General features: G+C 32.1%; 5 protein-coding genes across 15 annotated transcripts in view; 2 read left to right on the top strand and 3 right to left on the bottom strand.

Annotated features, from left to right (window-relative positions):
• LOC122575672 (semaphorin-1A-like) overlaps nt 1–3,511 on the bottom strand; it is a 389,957-nt gene extending 386,446 nt beyond the window's left edge. For all 4 annotated transcript variants that reach the window (XM_043745017.1, XM_043744985.1, XM_043744978.1 and 1 more), the window contains exon 1: nt 3,118–3,511. The gene's annotated coding sequence lies outside the window, so the exon portion shown is untranslated. The remainder of the gene's footprint in view (nt 1–3,117) is intronic.
• Nucleotides 3,512–7,361: 3,850 nt separating this feature from the next.
• On the bottom strand, nt 7,362–12,277 carry LOC122575711 (alpha/beta hydrolase domain-containing protein 17B). The gene is made up of 3 exons (XM_043745046.1): nt 11,252–12,277; nt 10,477–10,609; nt 7,362–10,388 (listed from the first exon to the last, which is right to left on the bottom strand). Exons 1-3 carry the CDS (start codon nt 11,893–11,895, stop codon nt 10,305–10,307), a joined length of 861 nt encoding a protein of 286 aa, XP_043600981.1. The 5' UTR covers nt 11,896–12,277; the 3' UTR covers nt 7,362–10,304.
• A 215-nt stretch (nt 12,278–12,492) lies between these two features.
• LOC122575701 (homer protein homolog 2) lies at nt 12,493–17,261 on the top strand. 2 transcript variants are annotated; one of them, XM_043745032.1, is made up of 7 exons: nt 12,493–12,749; nt 13,876–14,032; nt 14,120–14,251; nt 14,330–14,581; nt 14,678–14,824; nt 14,913–15,188; nt 15,408–17,261. In XM_043745032.1, the coding sequence occupies exons 1-7, from the start codon at nt 12,724–12,726 to the stop codon at nt 15,591–15,593; spliced, it is 1,176 nt and encodes a 391-aa protein (XP_043600967.1). In that variant the 5' UTR covers nt 12,493–12,723; the 3' UTR covers nt 15,594–17,261. The 2 variants fall into 2 exon arrangements, with proteins under 2 accessions (XP_043600967.1, XP_043600958.1); XM_043745023.1 differs by having other exon boundaries at nt 14,330–14,824.
• Nucleotides 17,262–18,953: 1,692 nt separating this feature from the next.
• LOC122577436 (methylosome subunit pICln) lies at nt 18,954–20,883 on the top strand. Of its 5 annotated transcripts, none has more exons than XM_043748778.1 (6): nt 18,954–19,235; nt 19,627–19,752; nt 19,825–19,970; nt 20,187–20,345; nt 20,418–20,507; nt 20,592–20,883. In XM_043748778.1, the coding sequence occupies exons 2-6, from the start codon at nt 19,634–19,636 to the stop codon at nt 20,681–20,683; spliced, it is 606 nt and encodes a 201-aa protein (XP_043604713.1). In that variant the 5' UTR covers nt 18,954–19,235; nt 19,627–19,633; the 3' UTR covers nt 20,684–20,883. The 5 variants fall into 5 exon arrangements, with proteins under 5 accessions (XP_043604713.1, XP_043604682.1, XP_043604703.1 ...); XM_043748747.1 differs by having other exon boundaries at nt 18,958–19,235; nt 20,169–20,345; XM_043748768.1 differs by having other exon boundaries at nt 18,958–19,235; nt 19,570–19,752; nt 20,169–20,345.
• A 55-nt stretch (nt 20,884–20,938) lies between these two features.
• Nucleotides 20,939–26,245, bottom strand: LOC122577364 (regulator of nonsense transcripts 2). 3 transcript variants are annotated; one of them, XM_043748662.1, is made up of 3 exons: nt 26,115–26,245; nt 25,595–25,750; nt 20,939–25,024 (listed from the first exon to the last, which is right to left on the bottom strand). In XM_043748662.1, the coding sequence occupies exon 3, from the start codon at nt 25,006–25,008 to the stop codon at nt 21,559–21,561; it is 3,450 nt and encodes a 1,149-aa protein (XP_043604597.1). In that variant the 5' UTR covers nt 25,009–25,024; nt 25,595–25,750; nt 26,115–26,245; the 3' UTR covers nt 20,939–21,558. The 3 variants fall into 3 exon arrangements, with proteins under 3 accessions (XP_043604597.1, XP_043604602.1, XP_043604604.1); XM_043748667.1 differs by having other exon boundaries at nt 26,119–26,184; XM_043748669.1 differs by lacking the exon at nt 25,595–25,750 and having other exon boundaries at nt 26,115–26,163.
• Nucleotides 26,246–26,781: the final 536 nt, after the last annotated feature.

Raw genomic sequence — 26,781 nt, 5'->3', positions numbered from 1 at the left:
TGCATTGATGAATGTTCGAAAAACCAATTGCGGCAAACGAAGTGCAACTCCATATTTCGACTAAAGTACATTTATATACGCGCATTTACATATAAGCAGCGTCTTAGACAATATATCGTTACTTTCTCTTTTCGCTAGGGATTCATCCAAAGCAACGTATATATTTCCATAAATACCTCTTTTTTACAGCTTTCTCTCGTCGAAGAGGTCTGTAAATGTTTGATGAAAGTTCATGGATCACGCAAAAGGTTACTGTACATATTTCTTTAACAAACATGACACACTTTACTCATCCCAATGCACATCTCGTGTTTACATCTACCGACATGTTCTTTCTTACAGTACAAAGTCAAGAAACAGTAAACGTGACTAAATGAAAGAAAAGTTCGTCTCCTAGTAATGTCAATATACATACATGATATTCTATTATCGTTAATACGCGAAAGAATAAAATATTACCCGTTAAACATTGAAAAAATATGCTAATAAATAACAGTAAAACGTTCTCTCTTTATTCCAATTATTCATTTACAAACAGGTATCGTATCTTGTTATTCATTTTGTACAACCAGCATTCCAATTAATTTTACAATACTAATTGCTCGTAATATAAAATAGAACAAAAGACTCCATTACCGTTGTTTATCGAATTACCGTTCATTCAACCTACTTGAAACAACGGATCATATTTCCACAATTGGAAACCTAACAAAAATTTATTTGGCTATTAATACCATGATATACGCGAGCATTTTTACCCCGTAGATATCCAAATTTACAAACGCTAATTTTCAGTTCCAGTGCGTTTTGTATTAACCGTTCTTTATTTTCATTTAAAGTAAAACTTGCGTAAAAGTAACGTTCAATTTCTAGTAAAGAAAAAAAGAAAGCACATATATCTACTAAAGAAAGAATTTATCAGTTAATTTCAACTTTCATTTAAGTTAAAAATATTCATCGACCATACTAAATGGACCTTGTTAAATCTCGATGAGCAATTCAAGCAAGAAACAAGAAGAGCGTGCCACCGATCTTCGAATCATTCGAGTTATTACAAAAGAAAATAATTTGCTTATTATGCACAACAGCCAGCCATCGTTCGAATAATAGGCGTTATAGTAGCGATCGATTTAGATTTGCTACAGACAATTATGGATGTTCCCAGCCACTGGACTGTCATTAAAACACAATGAAAGATATCGAATAAAGATCATGCTTTATTAGTAAGCCCTTACTAACGAAGACAACGAATCATGGCAATGTAGCGTAGCATATAATCATAAAAATATACAAACGCAGTAATTACTGTACAGTGCGTGGAATATAATTGGTACGCTTCGAACTGAATTCAGATTTCTACAGAAAAGTGAAAAATATGATCAGTGCAACAGTATCCAACGATGCCCTTACCGTGAATATTAAAATAGAATGCAAAGGTTCAATACGCGAGTAATCAATGTGAAAACGTTGCCACAAATCTTATCACGAATATCATTACGCGACGTTTATTTCTATTTAAACGCAACTTATGTTTGTGAACTGCACACGCCTGTAAATCATAGGTGTCACTTGTAGACACTATCGTTGTGCATACTTTCAACCACCTGGAGACAGTACAAATTTCCTACTGTTGAAAATATTTTTAAAGTGTCATTTTATCGTTACAGTCCCGGTAATCGGATTGTTATAACCATCAAAATATTTCAAACATTTTAATCCGATTTATATGTTATTATACACCGTAAGTCGGTCATTAACCTTATTATTTTTAACTGCAAACGTTGTCAAACTTTTGATAAAAATGTTCCCGTATCGTCATAACGATCATACATTATACAAAGAAATATAGTCGACACAATCGACAATTTGGGATATTTCCCTGTAGCCTGATACAGGCCCAACGTGACCACAAGCTTATCGTGTTCGAACACCACGCGTCGTTACGTTCGAATCGTGGGGCCCCTCGGGCGAAAACCTCGAAACCGGTTCTGAGCGTACAGAATGGCTGGGTAGCCGGTCAGCATGTATATATACGACTCGCTACAACTTTCTAAACTTCCGTCGCGTATACCTAGACGCGTACGTTCAAACCGTGCACTTTATTTTTCATTTTTCTTCGTCGACGTGTCATGGTGAAAACGCTCCAGAAGAATTTACCTCGTTAAACGGTCACTCCACCGATGCTACGCGCGCACGTTTAGTGTCCAACTCCGAAAATACTATACTATCCTGTTACAATGATCCGTAATGGAATGTAAAACGACACGAAACAAATATAAGAATGTATATCAAACTTATGGACACGATGAAACTAAGAATTTCATTGATTCGTTTATTTCGGAGTAATACGCAAATGAATTCGAATATTCGTTCGATTCCAAGCATTCATGTCTATTTGTTTACATTCTTGATCGTATTGGACACAAGTTCTAAGAAACGAGGGTGAGAGAACTGGGACGAAGAATGTTTTTGAACGATGACAACACACTGTTTATGCGAATCTTGTCACCCTTCATAAATGAGATGAAAACGTTCGAAAACGTTCAGATCAAGTATATGTGTATCGTGTTTATATGGCTTGATGCGTATCTCCGAAAATGCCTATTCCAATTCTTCCGAAACGATATAGAAAAAGGCTTTTCCTCTGAAAAGGGAATGATAATGGGAGAAGGGAGTGGGGAATCGCTTTTCTAAGGCGTAATGCACGCTAGGACCAACACTTGACACATATCACAACACAACGCGACGTTAGCATCGTCTCTGCACACGTGTATTTACTATTTATGACAAAGGATACAGCAGTTGTATGAACGAGAATAAACTAACCGTTATTGCACTTCGTGCCAAACGCCATGCGATTCTCGCACGCTACCAGCATTCTTAATTGCACCGGACAACGGTTCGTATTCACGACACTTTCCTCCTACTCTAACTCAGTGACTGCGAGCGTTCGTAAACTTCGAAACAGTGATAGAAGACCCTAAGGCGGAACGAGGGTCTTCTATCACCGGCACTTCGCGTCGGCGATCAACGATTCGATGACGCTTTTGAAACAACTAACCCGAGCCTACGACTATTATGTGGCCGGAAACAAAAGTGCGTATTTTTCAAACTTACCAGAAATATTGTCTGGATCGGTACAAAGTGTATTCTGCCAGTATGGGACAACCCTCGGCGCGTAGAAGTAACTCACAAAAAATCCCAATGGGTGTTTAGTGAAAAATCTTCGTGGTAAAACCTACGCGAGATGAAACTATTTCCCTACCATAAACGAACGTTAAACACAGAAAAATAACACTGAAAAAACATCACCGAACTCACTGTCCTTTTTAATAGGACGTCCCACGTAATTATAAATTCCCTGGCGATGCCGTGTGGGCGCGAGTCGCAGCACAAAACGAAAAAAAAAAGAAACGAATTTGATCGGCACGTAAAAGCTTCGGTAGCTATCACGAGAGGGTACACGAATAGGACGGAACGAAACAATACGCGCGCTGCTCGAGACGCAACTGCCGCCACTACCAACTCTATTTCCCGCTGTACCCCACTTCTTCTCCCGCGATCCCCACCATCTTTCTCTAGCAGTCAACCATTCTCCCCTCTGCCCTGCTGCTGCTGCTGTTGCTGCTGCTGCTGCTGCTGCTGCTGCTGCTCCTATCCTTTCCGACCATTCTTTGGTCCCTTCTTCGGCCTTCGACGATTCTTCGATACCAATCCTGCACGCAATAGTATGTATTTACGCGACAAAGACCCTACAGACACTTGTCACGAACGTACAAATACAAACACACTCGCAACCTGAAAATTTTTAAACGTCAAAACAATTAATTTTACACGATAAGCTTTTCGCACTGTGTAATTCACTATCTAACGACTATTTGTCTTTATAAAGATAATCATTTCTAACGTCTATTTACGTTCATAGAAACATTTACACGTGCGCGAATAGTAGTACGTATACTAATATATGTGTGCTTTTAACGTTATAATTATCATGAGCAAATTTTGCTTAAAACCATTTGCACAGAAAACGATATTTTACTTAATATACGACACGTATAATTTTGATCCTTTTGGTCTGGAGACGTTCTCTTTTTCTTGAAATAATACGATACTGAGTTGGACGCCTACTTGTATGTATGCAACGCGTAGACGCTCTAATGGACACTACGTACGGCGGCGTGTGATATGGAGTAAGTAAGTACAATTGTTCAGCAGACTGCGTGACGCTGCACATCGAGGGCGTGGCAAAGTGTTCGAGTTGCTAATAAAGCAATTTATCGTTATGCAAAGAAAATAACGTTTCATATTCATTAAAATACTTTCACAATCTTTCTAATAACTTCTAAACGTCAAGCAATGGTATAATATAGATCGATCGCGTTGTAACACATGTTACGAAAAAAGAAAACTGTAATTCTACTCTATTCGAAACAAACATAAGAAAGTTTCGTTCATAAATATTTCTATTCACGACATAATAAATAATCAATTTGACAAAAGAGATCTATAAATAAACTTAATAAGATAAATGATAAAAGTATATATATTTAGCATTCTACTAGCACTCAACTTTATCGATTATCCATTTTTACGACTCCTACACGTAAAATACACGTTTTATAAGAATTAATCTTTGAAATATTAAATTCAATGTTAGGGTTTTAAAAAATGTCGTACAACGAATGACCCTCTATCTATATTGTAACTTTACGTAGATTGCGTACGAAACGAATCTCGGAGTCGCGTAAAATGAATCATTGCCGATGACAGTCGCGAATAGATATTAATTCGCGAGACACGAACGGTAGCAGAAAATTTTGTCTCTTCTTTGGAGTAGCTTTGTAGGCTGGCTGAAGGTATAGCGCAACCATTGGAGCTCAAGCTGACGCCGCGTAACCTGTTCTCATTTTTATCGTCAGCATCAGGTTTCAGCGCAGGTGAGCTGCGAAGGTGCTGAGTCGAGTCCAGCGAACCAGCTCGTGGTTCTCGAGCATTTCCTTCTCCCTCATCATAGAAACGCATTGACCTTCGGGACAAAATGCCGATGATCAATGCAAACGTTGCATCGTATTAGCGATATTCGAGGATATAGCCAGGATTATGTGACTATCTAATAACTAGCAACGATTTTAATTAATTGCAATAGCAAGTGTCTTATCCACTGTGAAATTTAAAACCACGCACGGTGACCGTCTGCTGTTCTTTCGACTCGACAAAACGAACTTGATCGATACTAAAAACGAAATAATTTCCGAACTCGCGTGCTACTATAGCGCACTTTTATGTACTTTCATAAATAGCTATGCGTGTTAGAAAGAAAACAGAATTTGCACTCTTTGATCATTTATATTGCCTTTACCGCGTATCAAAGCAAAAAGTTTGTTCACGTTCAAGGAACTTGATGTACATCTGGATCGTCATATCTGGAAAAATTCTGTATCATAGTTTGATAAAAAAGAATATGCGATTGGGTCGTAAATTATTAATAGATAGAACATGATGATGTTTACTGTCATTTCTATAGGATTTTATTAACATCGTTACTTCAGTAATATTAATTACAAATACCAATTTTCAATGTTCGATAGTAAAAAAAGAGAAAGAAGTTTAAAAAAAAAACAAAAGAAAAAGAAACGGGATCAAGATCAAGTACATACACAATTTCGATTTTACAGAATACCATGACAATGAGCGGCTGCATTATTTAAATATAATTCTACCGCTTTAAGGAACGCGTGATAACCGATTGCTTAAACGGAAGGACGACGATACTTCCGGCGTGAAATGATTTATTCGATAAATGACTATTTATCGGCGACATCGCCAGGTACACCGATAAAATAAGCGGAGTTGAATAATATGGGCCTATAGATGACGTTTGTATGATTTATACAACAATTGTACACTATTTAAACGTCGCAGGGCTTGACAAACTATATCGCAATGCAGTACGCTCAAGTCAAGTGCGATGGAAGTATAAAATTCTAAAACGACCCTAATCGGGTGCCCAGCAAGTGTATTTCAGACTACGCATTCTACACGATTTCGTAAGAAATAACGTTATTTCGCTTGTTATTATGTCTTTATGTACTAAATAAAACAGTAATTTTGTTATTCAATCCGAGATACTCATCTTTCTTCTCTTTCTTCTCTTTCCTGTCCTATAATAATTTTGTAATGAGCTACATGTTATTTACTTATCAGACAACTAATCAACTAATTCATTTTGTGTTACAGTCGTTACACTTCGTGATACATATGACACTAACGATCGGTACAGGGGATCTCGTAATCTCTATCATTGTTATCTCCTCCCTCCCATCTCTTTAACCCATCTTCTGCCGTAAGTACATTGGTTACGACCGAACAGAACATCGAGCGTATTATTTCTAATACTTCACTTACACGCTATTATGTACAGTTATGAATACCGCACCGTGATTCGCGTGATACCCCCGCCCCCCTCAAAGACCATTGAGTACCATTTTACCGGCACGATGCAATTATGAAAGACGAAAGTGCTGTTCAAAACCGGTCGATTGCTTGACGCATATTGAGAGACAGAATAGGGTAGTAAAAAATAGTAAAAGAAATGAGCGAGAGAAAGAGAGAAAAAGAGAAACACACAACGGGAAACGAGAAAGAAAGTAGAAGAAAGAGGGGACACGTATGCATTCGAAATATGCTGTACAAAAGTTAGTTTCTATCCAGTTTTATAAACGATCAGTTCTAGTTTTCGACGAGCACCGATCATTTTACTATTATACGTTATCTTTGCGGAGTTTTTATAAAATCCTGAACTCTCTGAAATATCTGTCGTTTATAAAACTGAACATTTGTCGAACAACGGTATAAATTTTTTTTCACGAGTTACGTAATAATTGCAATACAGATCAATTTAACAGCGGCTACGTGAAAGCCAATGGAAGGGTAGCATCGGACTCTTTTTATTTTGGTACTATTATGTACCATAGACTATTCTAAAAGATTAATGCTAGAGGAAAGTGAATATAATGTTTGACAATCGAGTAGAAAATTTTTCAATAACAATGTGAAACAAATAGAAAAAGTAATACACGTGTAAATAATAATAATTAAAATTATCAAAGCTATAATTATACTAATGAAAATATGTTGTATCTTTCAATAACGTTCTATTAAATCGACCTTTCTTTTTTTAATTAAATTTTTACAATCTTATATCCTCTTGCAGATAAGATACTTTCAGATAAGTGGAGATGTAGCTAGAAACCATCGAAAAACGGAAGCCATGGATCATAAATGGATAATAAAAATATATTCACTTTCCGTTCGTTCATACCATCACAATTATACAAACATTTAATTTCAGTTTATACTTGTAGTTTGAAGACATTCATAGCAATTTATTGTTTAAAAGACAACGAGGACGGGTAGAAATGTTCACGAGAATGCAAAATTAACATTAAAAACGAACAATCCCTAGAGAAATACATACATGTACAAGCGCCGATTCATTCCATTGGCTCCGTACAGTCATTTCACGTTGTCGCATACATTATACATACACTAGTAAAGAAAAAATTATTTAATTGTACTGTATTTACATTATCGAGATATAAAAATACTAACAAGAAACATACCTATAGACAAGATCCTCCAAACGATTCACCTCTTTAGAAATAAACTAATTCATAATCAAGTTTGGCAGTAATATTGTCCCTATCTAGTTGCATTCTTATTCTTATTGTTGTTTGCAAGACCATCATCTCATTCATTGTCATTAAAACATAACGTTTTTTATGACGTCTTACACTTACACATTTTCTTAACGCTATCCATTAACTTTTAGTCTCTATGCTAAATTCTTTGCTACCTTGGAAGATTTCCATTGCTCGCTGCACAGGCCTTTGCTGTGGGTCAATACAAAAACAAATGTTTCCATTATCGGTACAGCTATCATATATTCCGGTCTGAGTGACAGCGATTTACTTATAAAATCATGCGACTTCACGTAACATTTTTTTTACCGCTGAACCTAATTTATAAAAGTCATAAAAACACGCAATGCAGAACACATCCCACATTCAATAACAAATTTATTAATCGTTACTTATTCTCTTTTCTTTCGGAGAAATAAGTTTAAATGCATAAGAAAATAATAAAATGATCACAAAAAAAGCATTTACAAAGTTGTCTGATTTTTTTATCAATTAATAATAATATAAAATTATATCGACGTTTAAAGTAACGAGTATAGGTTCAGCGAAGAATTTTAGTGCCACACACTTGCTACAATCGAGTATAATAGCATTCGTGGTAGCAGAAAGTATTTCAATGTAAGCTATATTCGACTCCTTAGTCTTGAAGAGAATGATGATAAAGATCAAATAATAATAATAGTAATAATAATAATAATGATAATAATACTTGACATATTTGTCATAACAACGTTTCACAGCGTACGCTGCGAAAACGACTTACAACAAACACACGCATGCATCAGTATGTGTACGCATGTGTAGTAAGAATATTTAATATGCACAGATATATTATCTCATATCTCTAGAAATATAATAATTTTTATGTATATATCGCATATGTATTTATGTGCACAGTCTCACTAGCACTGTTACAGCCCGAATAAGTGTCGTGCGTATAAATCTATGATTTCTTTAAAGACAGTTATGTGGAAGAATAATGGAACGACAACTCGGCGAGACACGTGGAATTCATATTATTTAGTTAACACTGTCTCTAAAGTTGCTTGTTAAATTTTATCAGGGCATTCGATTTGTATAGTTCTCGCTTCAACTTCTGAATAACATTTCCCGAACATTCAACTGATGATGTCGAGAGTCCAGTTTGTTGAATACGATAGTTCCGTTCTAATAGACGAATAATTCAAGACTGCTTCACTTGTTGACAATGTTGCACAACTCACCGACGCTTCTGCTTCGAGGTGTATACCGTGATTTTTGAAATTGTTTTACATTTGGTAACAAATTAGTCTGTATTGATGTTCTTTCTGAAGTCTTCGAACTAATGTCTATCTGTACGTTTATATGCGATGGACTCTTCGAACGTACAGCGTGGTGAGGACTCTCGTGATTCGTAGTGAATCGGGAAAGTAAACTGGAATCATTGGATAAAATCTTTGAGCTTGCAGCCAACCTACAAGCACAAGGAGAACACTTTGGTAAGTTTATCATAATTTTATCTGGCTCGATTGTCAAAGACGACCGACCAAATTTTCTTAACGGGCTGGAAAGAATTCTTTTAGCTCTCAGTTTCTTTTCCATTGAATCTTGGCTTTTTCCTTTATCTTTGCATGTTTTTTCGAAACTTTTACTTGCAAATTTACTGCTCTTACTACTCCACGAAAACTTTTTCGTAGATTCTGCTGATTTTTCATTATAAGCTTGTGATTCATGCTCTTCGGACCTCTTACCTTTTACAATTACGTCTTTACTTAAAATTTTAGTACAACAATGTTTCTTATTATTCTTCGTACATTCTGAATCCAAAACGGATTCTATACTACTATATTTGAATTGATTTATAGGAGATTTCCTTTCTATTTTGAACTGACTTTGAATACTTTTACAGTCTGAAATACTTTTATTATTATCATTAGGAATATTGGAAAATGAGGACAGTGACTTTTCTCCGATCGCGTATTGTCGGCAGTCTTCAACCTGTATGTCAACTAATGTCGTATGAGATATTTGTGTATCAGCTTTCTTACTATGACTTTGACCAAATGAATTTTTCAAAGTCCTGTGAACAATATTCTTTTGATTTTTACCAAATGGATTTTTTAAATTTTTCGGTAAAGAAATATGCTTTTTTGCAACTTGACTAATATGATTCAATCGGAAGTTGTGGCAAATAGAGGTACTCCCTAATATCGTTTTACTGTGTTTGTTATCTTGAACATCTGTTACTATTTCCTCTTCTTTCATACTCTTCTCATCTTGTTGTATAGCTCTTTTCGAATTACTATCTAAACTGGAGTCATCATCTTCGGAACATGTTTCCTTTAAAGAATCTTTATAAAGAACTTCCTGATTAATATCTATCTGTTGATCACGGAAGAAGAATCCGTCGTCAATAGAAACGAAAGATGATTCTTCGTCACAGGGGAGGACAGGTGCCTTCTCCCCTGTGGGAGGCGATTGCTAGACAAGCTTCTCAGTCTGTGAGCTTGTCGAAATAGAGCTGGTAGTATTTGAATTATTAGAAGTAGTGTGTCCTTGACTGCTCACGTGTGTATGTCCTCCTCCCTGCCCCCCCTGATTCTGGGAGAGGCTTAGTCGCTGTCAGTTTATCAGTTCCACGCTTACAAATTGTTTCAATCGCTCTAAGTATTGATCGTACAACTCTACATCATTATGGCCAGCACCCTAAAAACATAAGAAATAGCATTTATACGACTAAATTTCTTGTCTTCTTTACTCGAGAGAAGAAAAAGAAGTGAGTAATTTTGTATACCTCGACCCATAATGGCTCTACTGCTCTTGGACACCTCTCGTAAATTGCCAAACCATGACTAAAATTTATTACATCATCTTCGGTTCCATGAATTACCAAAACGGGAGATGTCACCTTGGGTACTTTGTCTATACTATAAAAAGGAAAGAAACTTCATCTTACACGTGATATTTATTTGATGTGTGATAAGTGCAAAATTTCTACAAAAGCATGAGAGTTTTATATTTACAAGTATATATAATAAATTAACAAAAAAAAAATCGACAAATATTTAATTATTATTTAGCTTAATTTAATTGAATAAAAAAGGAAAAAACGATGGAGAGTAGATAAGCAACAGCAAAAGTACAAAACCTATTAGCGAAGTATGTGTCAACGGATCATGTAATTTATAGGTTTCCATGACGCAAGTATATAGGTAAACTTTTATTGCTTCCTATACTTGAACTCCGAAAAACTGTCATACCAACGCGAAAAAAATATATGCAGTCGCAGCATTACTGCAAGCTTCCGTGAAATTCGTTATGCCAGTCAGAGCGTTCCACTTATTTTAAACTTCGTTTAAATTTTAAATACAGAATGAAATGTTTTTTATATGTGTGTACATATACATATATATGTACACCACGTGCATGGATGTACACCTGAACTAGATGATAGTGTCATGCGCGTAAACTTAGCTGTGCGAATCACAGTATACGATAAGCAGATTATAGATCGCGTTTCATTTAACGCGATAAAGGGGGATATGTGCATGAAAAAGAATTGAACGTACCTAGGGAAGGCGTCAAAGAACCAAGTTCTTTTGGTGTTAGGGAAAGCAACTCGCATTCCCGACATTAGAGGTGAATGCAGAACAACTGCGCCAACCTCGTATCGCGCGGCCAGATCGACCGTGGGTACAGTCCCGATGCTTTGACCATATAGGATAATGTTTTCGGGGCTAATACCGTAACGTGTTCTAAGAGCGTGCCACGCAGCATCTATGTCCGCATAAAGATTCTTTTCCGACGGTTTGCCACCAGAAACTCCATAACCCGAATAATCGTAACTGAATATATTACAATTTATTCTAGACCCAAGCCCCAAATAAAAACTAGACATCTGTCCGAGATCGACTGCATTTCCATGGGAATATAGTATGGTAAAACGTGCAGTAGCCGAACATCGTACAAACAAACAGGCAATTCGGTTTCCTCGTGACGTTCTTGCATAGAAACCTTCCACCGACTCTTTCTCCCTTTCCGTATATTGCCATTCTGCTCTTTCAGACAGAGAAATTGTAACCTTGGAACCTTCGTCCTCAATAAACGCATAAGTAGGCTCAGGAGGTAGAAACGCTAATTTCGCAGCGATCCTGGACGGGCAAGGTGGACAGCAAAACAAGCAACACAATTCACTAAAACTTAACCCGTTCATCGTTCCACGGGGGTGTTACGCGCACGCGAAAACGCCGTTTATCACGTTTCTTCGTGGAATCTCCGCATCGAGATTTCCGCTTTGATTTAGAAATAACTCCATCCACTGTAATTTCCACGCCTAGTGATTCAACCACAATGTCATTTGTTATCACACTCCTAGAAGAGTCTCTCACGATGAATCAGCCATGACGGCTCGTAAGGCGGACGATTTCTCTCCCTCCTATTTCCTCTCTTTCTCACATAATACCCCCACCTACCAAACGTTGCACACATCCATTGTATTCTGGTAAAACGAGATAGTACAAGAAAGGGATAGAAACCATGCTGCTATTTTGCTACGTTCTTCTATTCATTGCTCGCTATTGGTGAAACATTTAAAACCAACAAGATGATTCGATATGCAACAAAGAATGATCGCGTATTCAAACGCGCGTTTCCTCGCCAACTCTATGTTACCAACATTCTAAATAACAATACAAACTACATTATGAAAACATAAGTATGCGCCTTACTATGCGACCGCGTCTAGTGATTTTTTTGAAAGAAAGCTACGAGGTTAGCAATAGCAACCTTTCGTGGAAAATCGATTAAATCCAGGTATATGGTAGGAACTCGACTAGTTTCATGTCGTTGCGTGATCGTTGCCGTTCGCCTATACAGTTTTGGCCGATGGCGGCTGTCAACTGGTGTAACTCCGTCTTTCGTGGAATTCATTTTCATCAATTTTCTAATCATTTTGAAAATTTCTATTCGCAAATAGTTATCACGCATTCGCGTTAAATTCATTTCTCTATGAGTCTGTGAAATTATCATTTACAACATTTGTATGACATCGGGAAAAGAAACAATGGGGTAAGTGAACGTGGTGGTATTCTGCACCGCCTTTTAAGGGTGTGTAATATATGTACACACCATTTTCATGTCGCATACAACTATGATAAACGATCCTTAATTCTTCTATTACTGAATACCGTCAATTGATACAAAATAGGTCGTGTCGCTTTCGTTGCGTTAACTAATGAACACTATCCTCCTTTCCCGTCTATTTACTATCATATTCCCGACATCATCGCAGATACGCATTTAGGTGGGTGCGTACATACATGAGGAAACTGGACCAGAATGTTTCTCTTTTTTTTCCCCCTCTGTATTCATATATGTATAACCATAAAATAAAATAGTGAAAGTGGGATAAGTCGACACCGCGTGAAATGTGTTTATTCTAGTTGTTTACTCCGTTTCATATATTTTTAGACTCTAATTGTGAAAATTCATTTCGACGACCCTACAAATATTTATTACGTTAATATCTATTCGACAGTTTTTTAATGCGATTATATTTTTATTTCCGATATAACATACCAAGCTTATGTAATTATATTATTTCTTTTTAGATCAGCTTTATAAATGATATCATATTTTATTAAAGTGATAAATCTTTTATTAATGTTTATTTTTATTGTAAATGTTTATTTTTTTTATTGTAGTTATTTTTCACATAAAGTATATTTATTACTTGTTAAAATTACGTATTTTAAAGAACAATATATATAAATTGTACATATATTGCACGTGTGAGAAATTAAAGAAATTAAGACAAAAGTATAATTGTTTCTTTTATAAAAACTGAAAATTTCTTGTTTATATTTATTTCTTTTGATTCCTTCCAAATTTATACGATATTGTAATGCTAAATTGTAACATTATTAGATTTTCCATTGGATTAATTTTAAGGCATGTAATATGATATGTATATTTGAAATTTTTTGATGTATTTGATTTTGTTATGTTTCTATGGAATATACATGTAATAAAGTTCTACAAAAAAGATAAACTTTAAGATATTCGTTATTATTAAAACACCTATAATTTATATTTTGATTATATAAATCAAGATATATATATAAATACATGCTGCATGTATTAATTAAATCAATATATTTAAATACCTAAGTCTTTTACTTTTAATAAATTACAGTGAACAACCAATTTTTACGTGTAAAGGGCACGTGTTTCATATTGATCCTAAGACAAAAAGATCTTGGGTATCAGCATCTACAGCAGCAGTGTCTATTTCATTTTTTTATGACTCCACAAGGAGTCTATACAGAATAATTTCTGTTGAAGGAACAAAGGTGACTGAAAAATGGCTGAACTGTTAAACAAAGTAAATATACGCTATATCTAAAATAAACTTACATTGTATTTTATTTCTCTTTTAGGCAGTAATAAACAGTACTATTACTCCAAATATGACCTTCACAAAAACATCACAAAAATTTGGGCAATGGTCAGATGTTAGAGCTAATACTATATATGGTCTTGGCTTTTCATCTGAAGTAGAATTAGGAAAGGTTTGTGAAATATGTCTTAAGTTAATGTACAGTCACTTGTACACTGCAATCTCAGAGACAATACTATTCATTTGGCAGTTCATAGAGAAGTTTCATGAAGTGAAGGAAGCCACTAAATTAGCTAGTGCTAAATTACAATCAAACAGCTCATCCGTTACTCCTGCTACTAGTGCAAATGTTAGCCCGATTACATCACGATCGAGTATGCCATCGTCAGAACAAGATCTTATAGACCCGCCAAATTCATCGATGATTAATTCCAATATATCAGCATCGAATAATCCCAATCCAAATGCCAACATGATCTCCACTCAAAACAGTGTGTCTTTGGTAAGCAGCAGTCCCTTACCTGGTAGTTGTCAGAATAAAGTGGATGATGAATTGAAAAATGCAGTCCATTCAAGATCACAGAGTGTTTCTCAGCAGAGTACAGAAAGTCCACAACATCAAGGGAAATCATCGCAACTTAGTTCGACGCCAGGTGGACAATCAGCTGAAATGCAGCTTAAGTATGAGAATGATAGGCTGAAACTTGCATTAGCACAAAGCTCTGCAAATGCTAAGAAATGGGAGGTATGGTTTTATGTATCAAAACATACATAATCATTGTAAAAAATTACCTAGCATATGACATAAGTTATCGCAAAAAATTTGTTTGCAGGTTGAATTGACTACATTGAAAACAAATAATGCCAGATTAACGAGCGCGCTACAGGAATCCACAGCAAATGTCGATGAATGGAAAAGACAATTACAATTATATAAAGAAGACAATGCAAGGATCAAAGCCAAGTATGCAGATCTCGAAGCTGGGAAAATAGCAGAAGGCAATAGCGAGGCATTAAGGTTGAGAGTTGAAGCATTAGAAAGTGAACTTAGAACAAAAAATGAAGAAATCAAAGCTCTTACTATAGCTACAAAAAATAAAGATTTTGTAGTACGTATATATTGTAAAATAATCATATTAGACATTAATAACTAATGATTGTCGAATAATTAAAATGATATAAAAATGTTTTCTACCTATTATATTTACTAAATGTCATTTCAATCAAAAGAGTATAGTAATTCAATAATAATATTTAGTCATGCTTAATTAATTACTCGTCTATTTTAAATAAATGAATATATAAATTCATAATCTCATCTTTTTCAGGCTTTACAGAAAGAAAATGCAGAACTTCGTGAAATGTTAAGGGTTGTTCATGAACAATTAGAGCTTGCATTAAGCGCAAATAAAGTCCAAAAACAGAATTTGGATACACTGAATGCTAGATTAGCTGGATATATACAAGATTTGGTAACTGTACATCGAGAAATTACAAATACATTGCAATCTTAAGTTTCCATGTAGTGGTGTCTAAGAATATTTCTTCATGGGAGTTTTGTATTTATGATATAAGCGAAGTAAACAAATGGACGATGTAGATTAATACAATGGGAAAGGTTCCAAAAAAAAAAACATGCATAGTAAAAAAATCTCGAAAAAGTAAACTAAGAACACTATCTTTAAGTGATAAAGATAGATTATATCTCTTTAATGTATTTATTCCGTGTTAAGTTAATGACAGCATTTGATGTTTTCGTTCATAAATTTTTCGTGCCATATTCATGTCCTTGTTGTATATAAAAATGTGTTCTTTTTAATAACGTTTTATATATTGTGTTTTTTTAATTAGTATACTTCTGCACAGACGGAAACGTAACTATCATTTACATATTATGTACCTAGTATATTGTACCATAAAAACAATTTTACAATTATTTTTACAGGTTATTTAATTAAAATTTATTGTATTAAATTTTTTATACAAAATTTATTAATCATACAAATTATTTATATATATAATTTGTTTTTTTCTGATGATTGTGTCTAAATGTTTGTGAAATAAATTATAGTTGCAATTATACTGCAGTCATCATTACTAATGCTGTTTCACTGATTACTGTTGATCTTTGACTCATTACTAAACTCTACAATTCTTACTATACTATTATAGCTATTATTATGATTATTAATGCTATTATAATTACCTCCACTATTGCTGCACTATTAATTGTTATTATTGCTCATTATATCATCATTAGTGTTACTTCTATAACTGTTATTACTGTTACTGTCATTACATGTTCACAAAGGACTTTTATGATATTTAAAAATATGAAACATATCAAAAATGTCACAAGATTTAGTGTAATACATGTTTCTCGATGTTTTTTGGAACTTAGCCCCTTGAAGACAACAATAAAATTCAGTTCATTGTACCCATGAACACGACTAAAAAAACTGCACAATTAACATTAGTAACGTTTAGCGATACTCAATTATGTAGTATAACTATTTAATTCAGCTGTACATTGTATCCATATTCTTCTAGTTCTAGCACATATTATTTATCTTTATCAATAGTATAAAAATATATAAAATTGGAGAGTCTGGCATGAGCTGTACAGAACCATTGATATCTAATATAAAATGTAACATGAAAAAATATATTATAGGGCTCATTTACAATGGGTAACTTAGTGGTTTGAACATAGAAGGTTATCTAATACGTCAACAATGAGAAAATAATGTTTTTGATGTGTGAAATATTTTATTGTCTTTCTTATGAAAATCAAGTTATTATTGTTGAAAAAATAAACATCACTCTTCGTAATATAAATGGATTTATATATATTATTTGCTATTTATTATTTAAATATCTATAGCAATCAAGCCAGATATTCTTCAATATGTTGTATTTGAATAGCATTATAGACTCATTAGAAAACAAAATTTACCCAAGACTGATGACCGATTGTCTTAAAGATGTCAAAGTGATACTTCTTGCAACAATAATTTCTAGTAGTAAATGAAGTGCGAAATACTAAACAGAGCACTTTTTATTGTACTGACAGTATGTATGTATGTACGTAAAATGTTATGGAAATGAATTTTAAATTTGAGGAATTGGAAACAAAAGCCTCGCTTGCCACATGTAATCCTAATAAAACATTTTCAGATGGCTTTCTTGTGTTCTATTATCAATTATGATATTATTATATCCATACTTTCATAAATTTTTTGACATTATATAATAAATTTAATTTAGTAATTGTTATTAATAGAATTTTAATACTTATCTAAAATATAAATATATATCGCACATGCCATGATCTAAAACTAAAGTTATGGAAATTTAGCAAAAATTCTACTGTTTTGTTTCATTAATTCATTTATACATTTAAAAAATATGTAACATTTATAAAGATGCTGATTCTCTTCACCTTAAGCTATAATTTATATGTCTATAAACACCCGAACTTCTACATAAAGTATAAAATGAAATTATGTTCTTACATCATGTAATCGTAGTAGTTTATAAATTATGTATACTGTATAACGAAATATATAAACATATAACTTTATAATAATAGATTAAAAATAGTAAAGTTTTATTAAGTTTAAAAAGATTATTAAAATAATAACAGAACGTATATTATATTAAAATAAATATGGAAGTCAGCAATAGCTGGTTGTATTTATATCATTTTGCACAATTAGAGTGCTAACATTTTAACTGATATCTTAAAAATAAAATCAATTATTACCATTTATTTACTTCTTATTTCCCAATTATATTAAAATAATTTTATATATTATGTTATATGTTTATACTAACATTATTTTTATGTAATGATCATTCACTTTATTTTTCAAAAGTTTACCTAAAATAACCTGATTAAGCTAAATACATAGAATATCATTTTAATTTAACATTTTTTCGTAAACTACAATATTATAAATCCTTTTACATTACTGAATGTTTTATTTTGAATATATAAAACAAGGATTTCGAGTTAAAAATCAGTGTTATAAATTTTAGAAGCTTCGATTAAATATTAATTTGATTTATATTTTATATGAAACGAGTAAAGTTGAATATCATAGCGATGTATTAACTTTATATGGTAGATGTAAAAACATGTAAATAGTAAATAGGAATTATTTTCATAGAAAAAATAGGAAGAACTTGTTTCACTTTATGCAAAATGTATGATAATGAATATTAAATATGATGGTTATTTACATGTATAAAGAATGTATAATAATGACAGCGAACAAATCATAAATAATAATTTTCCAAAATTAACAAGTATATATATATTATATATAATTACAACAATGCGTTATAATACGCTTGTTATATTGAAAAAAATGATTGAAAAATTGTTTACTGTTGTTAATAATTTCATACGTCTAACGTACTTATATATATTTATTATTAAAATAGATTTATAAAATATTCTTATATAGTTTCTTCATTATTATGATAACAATAATTTTGAAATTGTAAAATAAATATTGTACCAATTAATAAAATAAAATATTATCCTATAATACAACAAAGTTGTATCTCTTCCCTATTCTCTTTTTTTCTTGAGGAGCTATTTGTTCTTCTATGTATCTAAAAAATTATTTTAATACTTCATGCATTTTTATCAATATCTAAATTTATTCGCAATTCCTGAATCTTTGAGTAATTTAAAATAGAATTGAAACAAAGAGAAACATATTTTTAAGAGCCCAGAATTTATATACTTATCTATAACATAAAATCATCAAACAGTTTAATATCTTTTTATTGTAATGTCAAAAATATGCAACAAAACTTCCCGCCCTTTCATGTATGTTAGTGTAACATCTATGTATAGTTTATCGTAAAAAAGTATTCTGCATTAATAAAGTAAAATACAAACACAATAGGGTGCGGAAAAGTTGTATATTTGCAAATATTAAAAAATGAAAAATCTTCATATTGATTGATTTTAGCGATTGTAAAGCTTTAGTGAACTTTGTCGCGTATATATTTCGAAACGTAAAAAGTGATCTCGAAGTATTGTGTAAGAATTAAAGTTATAAAATCGTTGTCAAGTTTACAAGTTCGTTCATTTGGTGGAGAGTTTTCTCTTCTTATTTATAATTTGTTCGTAAAAACAAGTAGGTAATGAATTTATACATTAATAGATTATGCATTAGCTAAATTGAGTATAGAAGACAAGTATTATAAAGCTAATAAGATTGCTGTCTTAAGCATGCAATTACAATTTTGTTTACTGCATTTTACGCTAAATAAAGTGCATGATTAATTAGTTATGTTTCCGAACTTGTGTTTATGAAATTTATGTTATTGTATGTTATGAAATGTATATACGTATATTATATTATATTAATTTATATATATTTGTGTGTATAATGTAACGAAATTTATAATTTTATAAATTCCGGCATAACCTTTCATCTATTTTTGCCTCCTGTCTGTATATTTGTCTAGATAATTGGTTCATTTGATCAAACGCTGTTGGTCCTATATCTCAAGTAAATATTGCAGATAAAAGATGGTAGTGCTTAGCAATTTTCTTGCACCACAGGAGGGAATACGCCATGAAGAACTAAATACTACCGTGTATATTAATGATAGGGAAGTAGGAAAAGGAACTCTGTATATCACAGAGAGGTAAGTACTAATATGATGCAATCTTATATTTCATAATATATTCATATATTAATACGATGTTCATGTTGGTAGCTTACTTTCTTGGGTGAATTATGATACACAACAGGGATTTTCACTTGAATACCCTCATATATCTTTACATGCCATATCACGAGATGAACAAGCACACCCAAGACAATGTTTATATATTATGGTCGATGCAAAAGTAGATCTTCCAGGTATGTTAAGTTCCCTTTGAATGCAATTGCTTGTCTTTCAGTGAAGAATAAAATTTACATAACGTTCAGTAATATGTGAAAATTAAATTATATGCAGATTATTAATACTAAAAATCTGATTTTACTTTCTATGTAATTTTTGCTAAATATATTAAGATTTAATGTTTTTATATTTTTTAAATATAATATTTCATATAGATGTACCGTTGCCACCAGCTTCAGATAGTGGCTCGGATAATGAATTTGAAGATGCGGATACACCTATCACAGAAATGCGATTTGCCCCTGACAACACAAATAATTTGGAGACAATGTTTCAAGCAATGAACCAATGTCAGGCTCTCCATCCTGATCCACAAGATAGTTTTTCTGATGGTAAATAAAGCTGCTTTTATAATCCTTTATTAAATAATCAAATATGTTATAAAAATTTACATATCTTTGTAGCTGAAGAAGATATTTATGAAGATGCAGAGGAAGATGATTTTGAACAGTACGATGTTGGTGCTGGTGATGCTCCCTACATTTTACCAACAGGTAATATTTAAAATTTTAATAGATTTAATGTAAAAAGAATCAATATTCTATAAAGATCAAGATTCTTTATTCTTATCCCTGTAGAACAAATAGGGACAAGTCACAATGGTACAGAAGTAGATGATGCTATGGATATAGAAGCAGGTCAATTTGAAGATGCAGAAGAAGATCTATAAAGTATGGAGATAATATAATGCAAACATGCAATTTAGTATTAATTTATGATTACCAGTATCATATACCAAGGTAGATATGTGATATTATGGCAGACTGTATAAGAGAGCAGTATCAAACATAAAAACAGCTAACATTTATTTATATTCATTTTGTACACCGTAATAATATTTTAGATAAAAATAAATAATTGTATATCAAATTTAATTCCTTATTTGTATGCATATTTGTATTTGTTTTTTAGAAAATTATTGGTTTTTTACATTTATTTATACAATAAAAATGAAGCTTAATATAATAACATTTTTTCAAAATATCCGAAAGGTATACTAATATTTATAAAAGTTTATCCATTTTGACGAATAACGTGATTAGTTTTAAACGTATTGTATCTTTTTTATTGTTAATAAAAGTCTAATTAAATTATTAAAAATATCGAAGTATAATTTATTAATACGACTTATTATGTTATGTCAATATGTAAATTCTGCAATTAAAATTTTTACAATAAACAATCCTGATGTTGAGTATTAGCCAAATTGATTTTTTATTGATAATTTTGTATATTTATAATGTGGAAGTAACAGAGAAAAGACACCTTATTCAAATACAATAGAGCTTTTTTTTCCATATGAATATATGCAAATACATATTGACATATATGACACATTTCTGCATTTTTAATATAAAATATGTTTTTACACTGATTGAGAATTCATATAAACTACATATGGAAATGTATTTCAAAAAAAAATAAAGTATCATGAATTTATTGTAAAACCTACACAAGAACATGAACATCAAATAGTTCGTATGTTAGATTCCTTGTTTTCCTCTAACACAACAAGTATTGATTTCCAACAATATTAAAATACATCTACCGTATTTTTTTGGGACCAAATATAAGATCTGCATCTGGTGCACCTTTAGGATGATTATATTTTTGTCGTCGCTCTCTATTTAAATTTACTGTCACTGGCCTGGTACTCTGGTTAATTGTTTCTTGATAATCTTCTTCTTCTTGTCTTTCTGTAATATTCAGTGTCAATCTTTTAACTCGTTCTTTCTCTTCTTTCTGTTCCTGTTCTCTATTTCGAAGATTCATTGCTAATTCTGATGACACAGGAACTGCTAAATTCTTGTATTGTTGCTTGTTACCTTTCCTTAACATAAGTACGAAATCGACTGTACTATTATCAGAAGGTCTTTCTTGCAGTTGTTCGTATGTTTTTTTAGTACTTTTTACATGCAAAGGAACTGAAATATCCACTTGTTGCGGTTTCACTGAATCTCGCATTCTATCTTGTATATTATCTGAAACCATCTTATCAAGAGCAGACAAAAAGTCATCATCTTCAGGACAACTTACTCTTCTAGGACCAGCTGGTAATGCTGCATTTAATTCTGTAACATCCATAATAACACCATCAGTACCACCTTCTGAAAGACTTTGATCTCCTTGGGTATTTTCTTGTGTACCCATAGTGTAATCTCTTTCTGCATCAGCAGTCCAATCTTCTTCTGATTGTGCTTCAGAACAATCTTCAGATTCTTCAAAATGCAAATCAGCCACACCTTTTGCATCTCCACTACCATTTCCAGATGTTACAGCTATATCTTCATCTCCTTCAGCAATTACACCCATATCAGGTTCTGCATCAGTACGTTCAATACCATCCTCTGCAATAGGATTTCCAAGAGTGGGATACAATGTATTTCGCAATTCTTCCACAGCACACTGTGCTTCTTTATAACTTTGAAACAATTGCATTTTTGGTCTCAACATTGTTAATGTATCACGATACATATAATCTATGCCCACTGGAAATGGATTTTCTGGAGTCCAAATAGGATCTGTATATTTGAACCAATAATAATTTTGGAAAAATATTAGGAAGTAATCGAGTTTCTTCTTGCTAGAACCACCACTAAAGTACTGTCCACAAGTTTCCAATAGTGTACAGACTAATCGAATTCTAAAAAGGTGGTCAGATGGATCTAAAATACTTGGTATGGAGTGATCCATACTGACTCCAAATGTAATCAAAAGATACAAAGTTCGGAAAATATCTCCACTTTCTACCATGCGATAGTTATACAATTCTCCAAGATATTTAACCATAGCAATACGCCGTTGATTAAATTTTGGTAAATTAATTTCCATGCATAGTCTTATGTCTTCCAACACACCATCTACTACGTGAGGACCTATAGTTTCGTAATGTGCAACAAGTCCAGCTAATAAACTTCCTACACATCGAATGTTCAAATATTTAACATTGTATGCAGCAGTGAGGCATTTAATAGCGTAGGATGATACACTTTCATCTTCCCAATCTAGTTTACGCATCCATTTGAGAACTTTATCTGTATTTGTTTTTGAGAGATCTTGGTATAACAACTTCCTTATAAATTCATGGATAGGTGGTCTATCTTTCTTTGATACACCCCCAGTAGATTCTGGTGGATTTACATAATAATACGCATTTTCAATTATTGTTACATAACGTGAATCTAATGCAGTGACGGCCTTCTTACGCATCATTTGTTCTAAATATACTTTTGTCCTTTGATGTGAGTCTGGTGAACAAAATAAGTATCTTCCACATGTTTCCAACAAATTACAAGCCATTTCAATATGATGATGTGTAAAGTCATGTAGCAAAACTTTCAAGCAATATAATGCTTCTATCTTTGAATAAAGTTTAAATTTAACAAGTTCACCAATGTATCTAACAACTTTTACTTTTGATTCTATATTAATCTGATCCTTTTTTCGTACATGATATTTAAAGTCATGCTTTAACATTGAACATAAATCATTGCCAACATCAGGCATAACAGGATAAAGAATAGCTGCCAATCGTGAATAAAACGGTAGTAGATCTAAACGAATTCTAGAAACACCAAACAATGCTTTCACTAGCTTTTTCTTGTTATGTTTCGTGTTGAGGTTCATTAAAAAGTGTACTGCGGCATTGTCAATTAATTCACGATTTACGCAATTTGGTAAATGCGTTATAAATGCATCTAGAAGTATTTTATTACTTATATTCGAAACTTGTGGCTCTTCCACTTCTGCCTCAGGTTCATCTACTTTTTCAGTTTCTTCTAGTTCGTCAAATGTTATTTCCTCATCTAAAGCTTCTTCGCTTATTGGAGCATCTTGTTTAGGTACTTCTTTCAAATATGATCCTGGAAGGAATACTGTTAAGTCTGGCAAAACTTCATAAAATCGTCTGGTTTCTTCATCTCCCCACATATCCTCTAAAATACTATTTTCTTCTCCTTCGCTAATCATTTTCAATGATTCTTCTGCTTCTGCTTTCATCTCACTATTTACAGGAAGTTCTGGCATAGGTTCGTCTAAAGTATCAGAAAAGCTTTGCACATTATTAAGTAAACGATCATAGGATACTTGAAGACTCTCAAGTTTTTCTTTTCTTTCAGAGCTTAGCTCGCCTCTGGTTTGTAAAATCTTTCGATTTTGTTTCTCAAAAGCTTGAAGATCCTTATGTTCTTTTAATAAATGTTTACATAATGAATTGTAGTAATCTCGTAACAATAATCTCACATTTTGTTGCTTATCAGGAGAAAGTAATTTGCTTTTGGGTACAGTTATATTCAACTTTTCGGATATTTCCCTTACTTTTTTAGATACAAGACCTGCATAATCTTCACCACAATGTTTGCAGAAGCTTAATATGATGCTTGCATTGTTATGTTCTTCTTTATCCATATTAATTAAAACCGTTAATGCAGAACCAAGCAGAGGTAACCCTTGCTTATGAGTGAAAATCCCTGCATTAACCAGTTCAGCATAAAATCGAAGATCTACTCTAAGTTTGCTTGGATTTGCAATTTTGTCTACAACCTTTAGAGATAAAATTCTTTGCCAATTCTCAAAAAAGTGAGTTGAAAATTCTGCGTATGTTTGATGCAAGAAGCTGCATACCTTAATAGCAGGTGCAACATCGGTCATTTTTAATTTAGCATCCACCAAAGCAGTAGCAACTTCACTTACATATTTTGTCAAATTTAAATGTGTCATATCCTTTAGAACTGTATCTAATTGTGTACTACTAAAATTTTTTAATTTCTTAACAAACGTAGTATTTCTTTTCAACGTTGAATCTAATTTGCTGAAATATGTTTCTGGTGGTCTATTAGGATTTAAATTGGCTGCTCGAAGTTCTTCTTTTGCATTTAGTCGCTGTTCTGTTTCTTTTATATAATCAGTCAAATATTGTTTATCTTCCTCAGATACAGCATCTTGTTCTACAGTTGCTTCTGTTGCTTCTGATACTGTTTCTTGAACTTCTGACATTGTTCGAACCTGTTATCTAAAATATATATTTTATTATGCGTTTGTACAAAATGTCATTTGAAAAAGCTACTTATAATTGTTATACATATAAGACAGTAATGATTATTATAACAATGTATATATTAATTATCACTTATTGGTCTTTCTCTATAATACAAGTTATGTTAACAATATTGAAATATTAACATGAAAATGTTATAAAGAAGCATTCTTCTAATCTAAGCAACAAAAGTATTCAATAAAATATTATAATTTGTGTTTACAAATTTATATACTATCAGAAATTATTTGGTTTTATATATAGAAATAAATTATATATATAAAATATGTTTATAATTAATAAATATGTTATAAGAAAATAACATTTACTTATACCGTATAAAAAGAATCTTTTTTTTATAGATGATATGATTTCTTTATATTTATTTAAATATATACTTGATATATGACATGTTTACATTCATAATAAGTAATATGCATAAAAATTAAATAAATCATGTGAAATAGATTGAAAATGAAAATTAGTACACTAATATTATTTTATAGAATCATCTTATAAACTTTTTAAAATTATTTATTTTCTTACTTTTTAAAAGCGAATGAGGTTATTTTATGGCAGACGAAAACTGATCTCTTACTAACATCTGTTAACACCAATATGAAAAATTGCTTCAGCGTTTTCAATACACGAATATGTATGCACATATGACATTAAGAGAGATTTCCTTTCTGATGTTAATCACTATAAACAGGATAGAAATAAAAAATTTTATGGATCTCTTACATTTTATTTTTGCGATAAAAGATAAATTTTAATTATAAAGAATGACATTTCTGCTTTATCTAAAGTTTCTCTACTTAATAAATTCTTTAAAATTTAAAAACTTCGGTATAGATAACAAAATTAAAATTTATTGTAATACATATATAGTCGTTAGTAAGTAAACATAAAATAATTGTACTAAAATAATTATACTAAAATTTATACTACAAAGAAATACAGTTATAACTTTAATTATTATTTTCTAATTTCTAGTATAATACTAAAGCTAATTTCTCTGCATAATACATAGATAGTACTTAAATATATACAGTGCTATACATACATACAGTTACATTTATTTATATATGTTATTCAAACTGTCAGTAAGCCGCCAAGAAGAAATGGTTTAAAAGCTATGCTGCTTAGTCGTAATCAGGCAGAGATTAGATTTATATCTACCTTCATGATAGTGAAAATAATATTCCAAGTCAGTATAATCAGTGTAACAGTGACTTGTGAGCCTTTCGAAATAATTATATTTTGTTGTGTATTCACGATAATAACATTAGGCTATTTGTTTCATTTATAGTGAAAAAATTTAGATGATCGCGTAGTGACTGTGAAAAAAAGTTTTATTTTTCTATTATATAATAATCATTGACACTAATTAGATTAAATTGAATTATATTTAAATTTGCGAATATATGTGAAGTGTGTTTTAAGGGGACAACTAAAATATTTATTCTCGGATACATCTTTTACAAAGTGGTGAAACAGCTTTTTTTTACTTTCTAGGTATATTTCTAGATAAAAGCATAAATCGTTATAGCGATGAAAACAATTTGTTTTATGATTATAAGTTCATTATGCATTAGAAAAGTTGTAAATTATTTCAGGTCTGACTTACTTGATCGTATAATAGATAAACGGGAACAAGATAGACAAACGGTTGAATTCCACAATACGTAAGTTTAATTTATCTTAGTAAACTTTTTGTTGTTTACAATATC

The sequence above is a fragment of the Bombus pyrosoma genome, linkage group LG2 (genome assembly GCF_014825855.1).
Source record: "Bombus pyrosoma isolate SC7728 linkage group LG2, ASM1482585v1, whole genome shotgun sequence".
NCBI lineage: Eukaryota > Metazoa > Arthropoda > Insecta > Hymenoptera > Apidae > Bombus > Bombus pyrosoma.
This window is presented reverse-complemented; position numbering and strand designations above follow the sequence as displayed.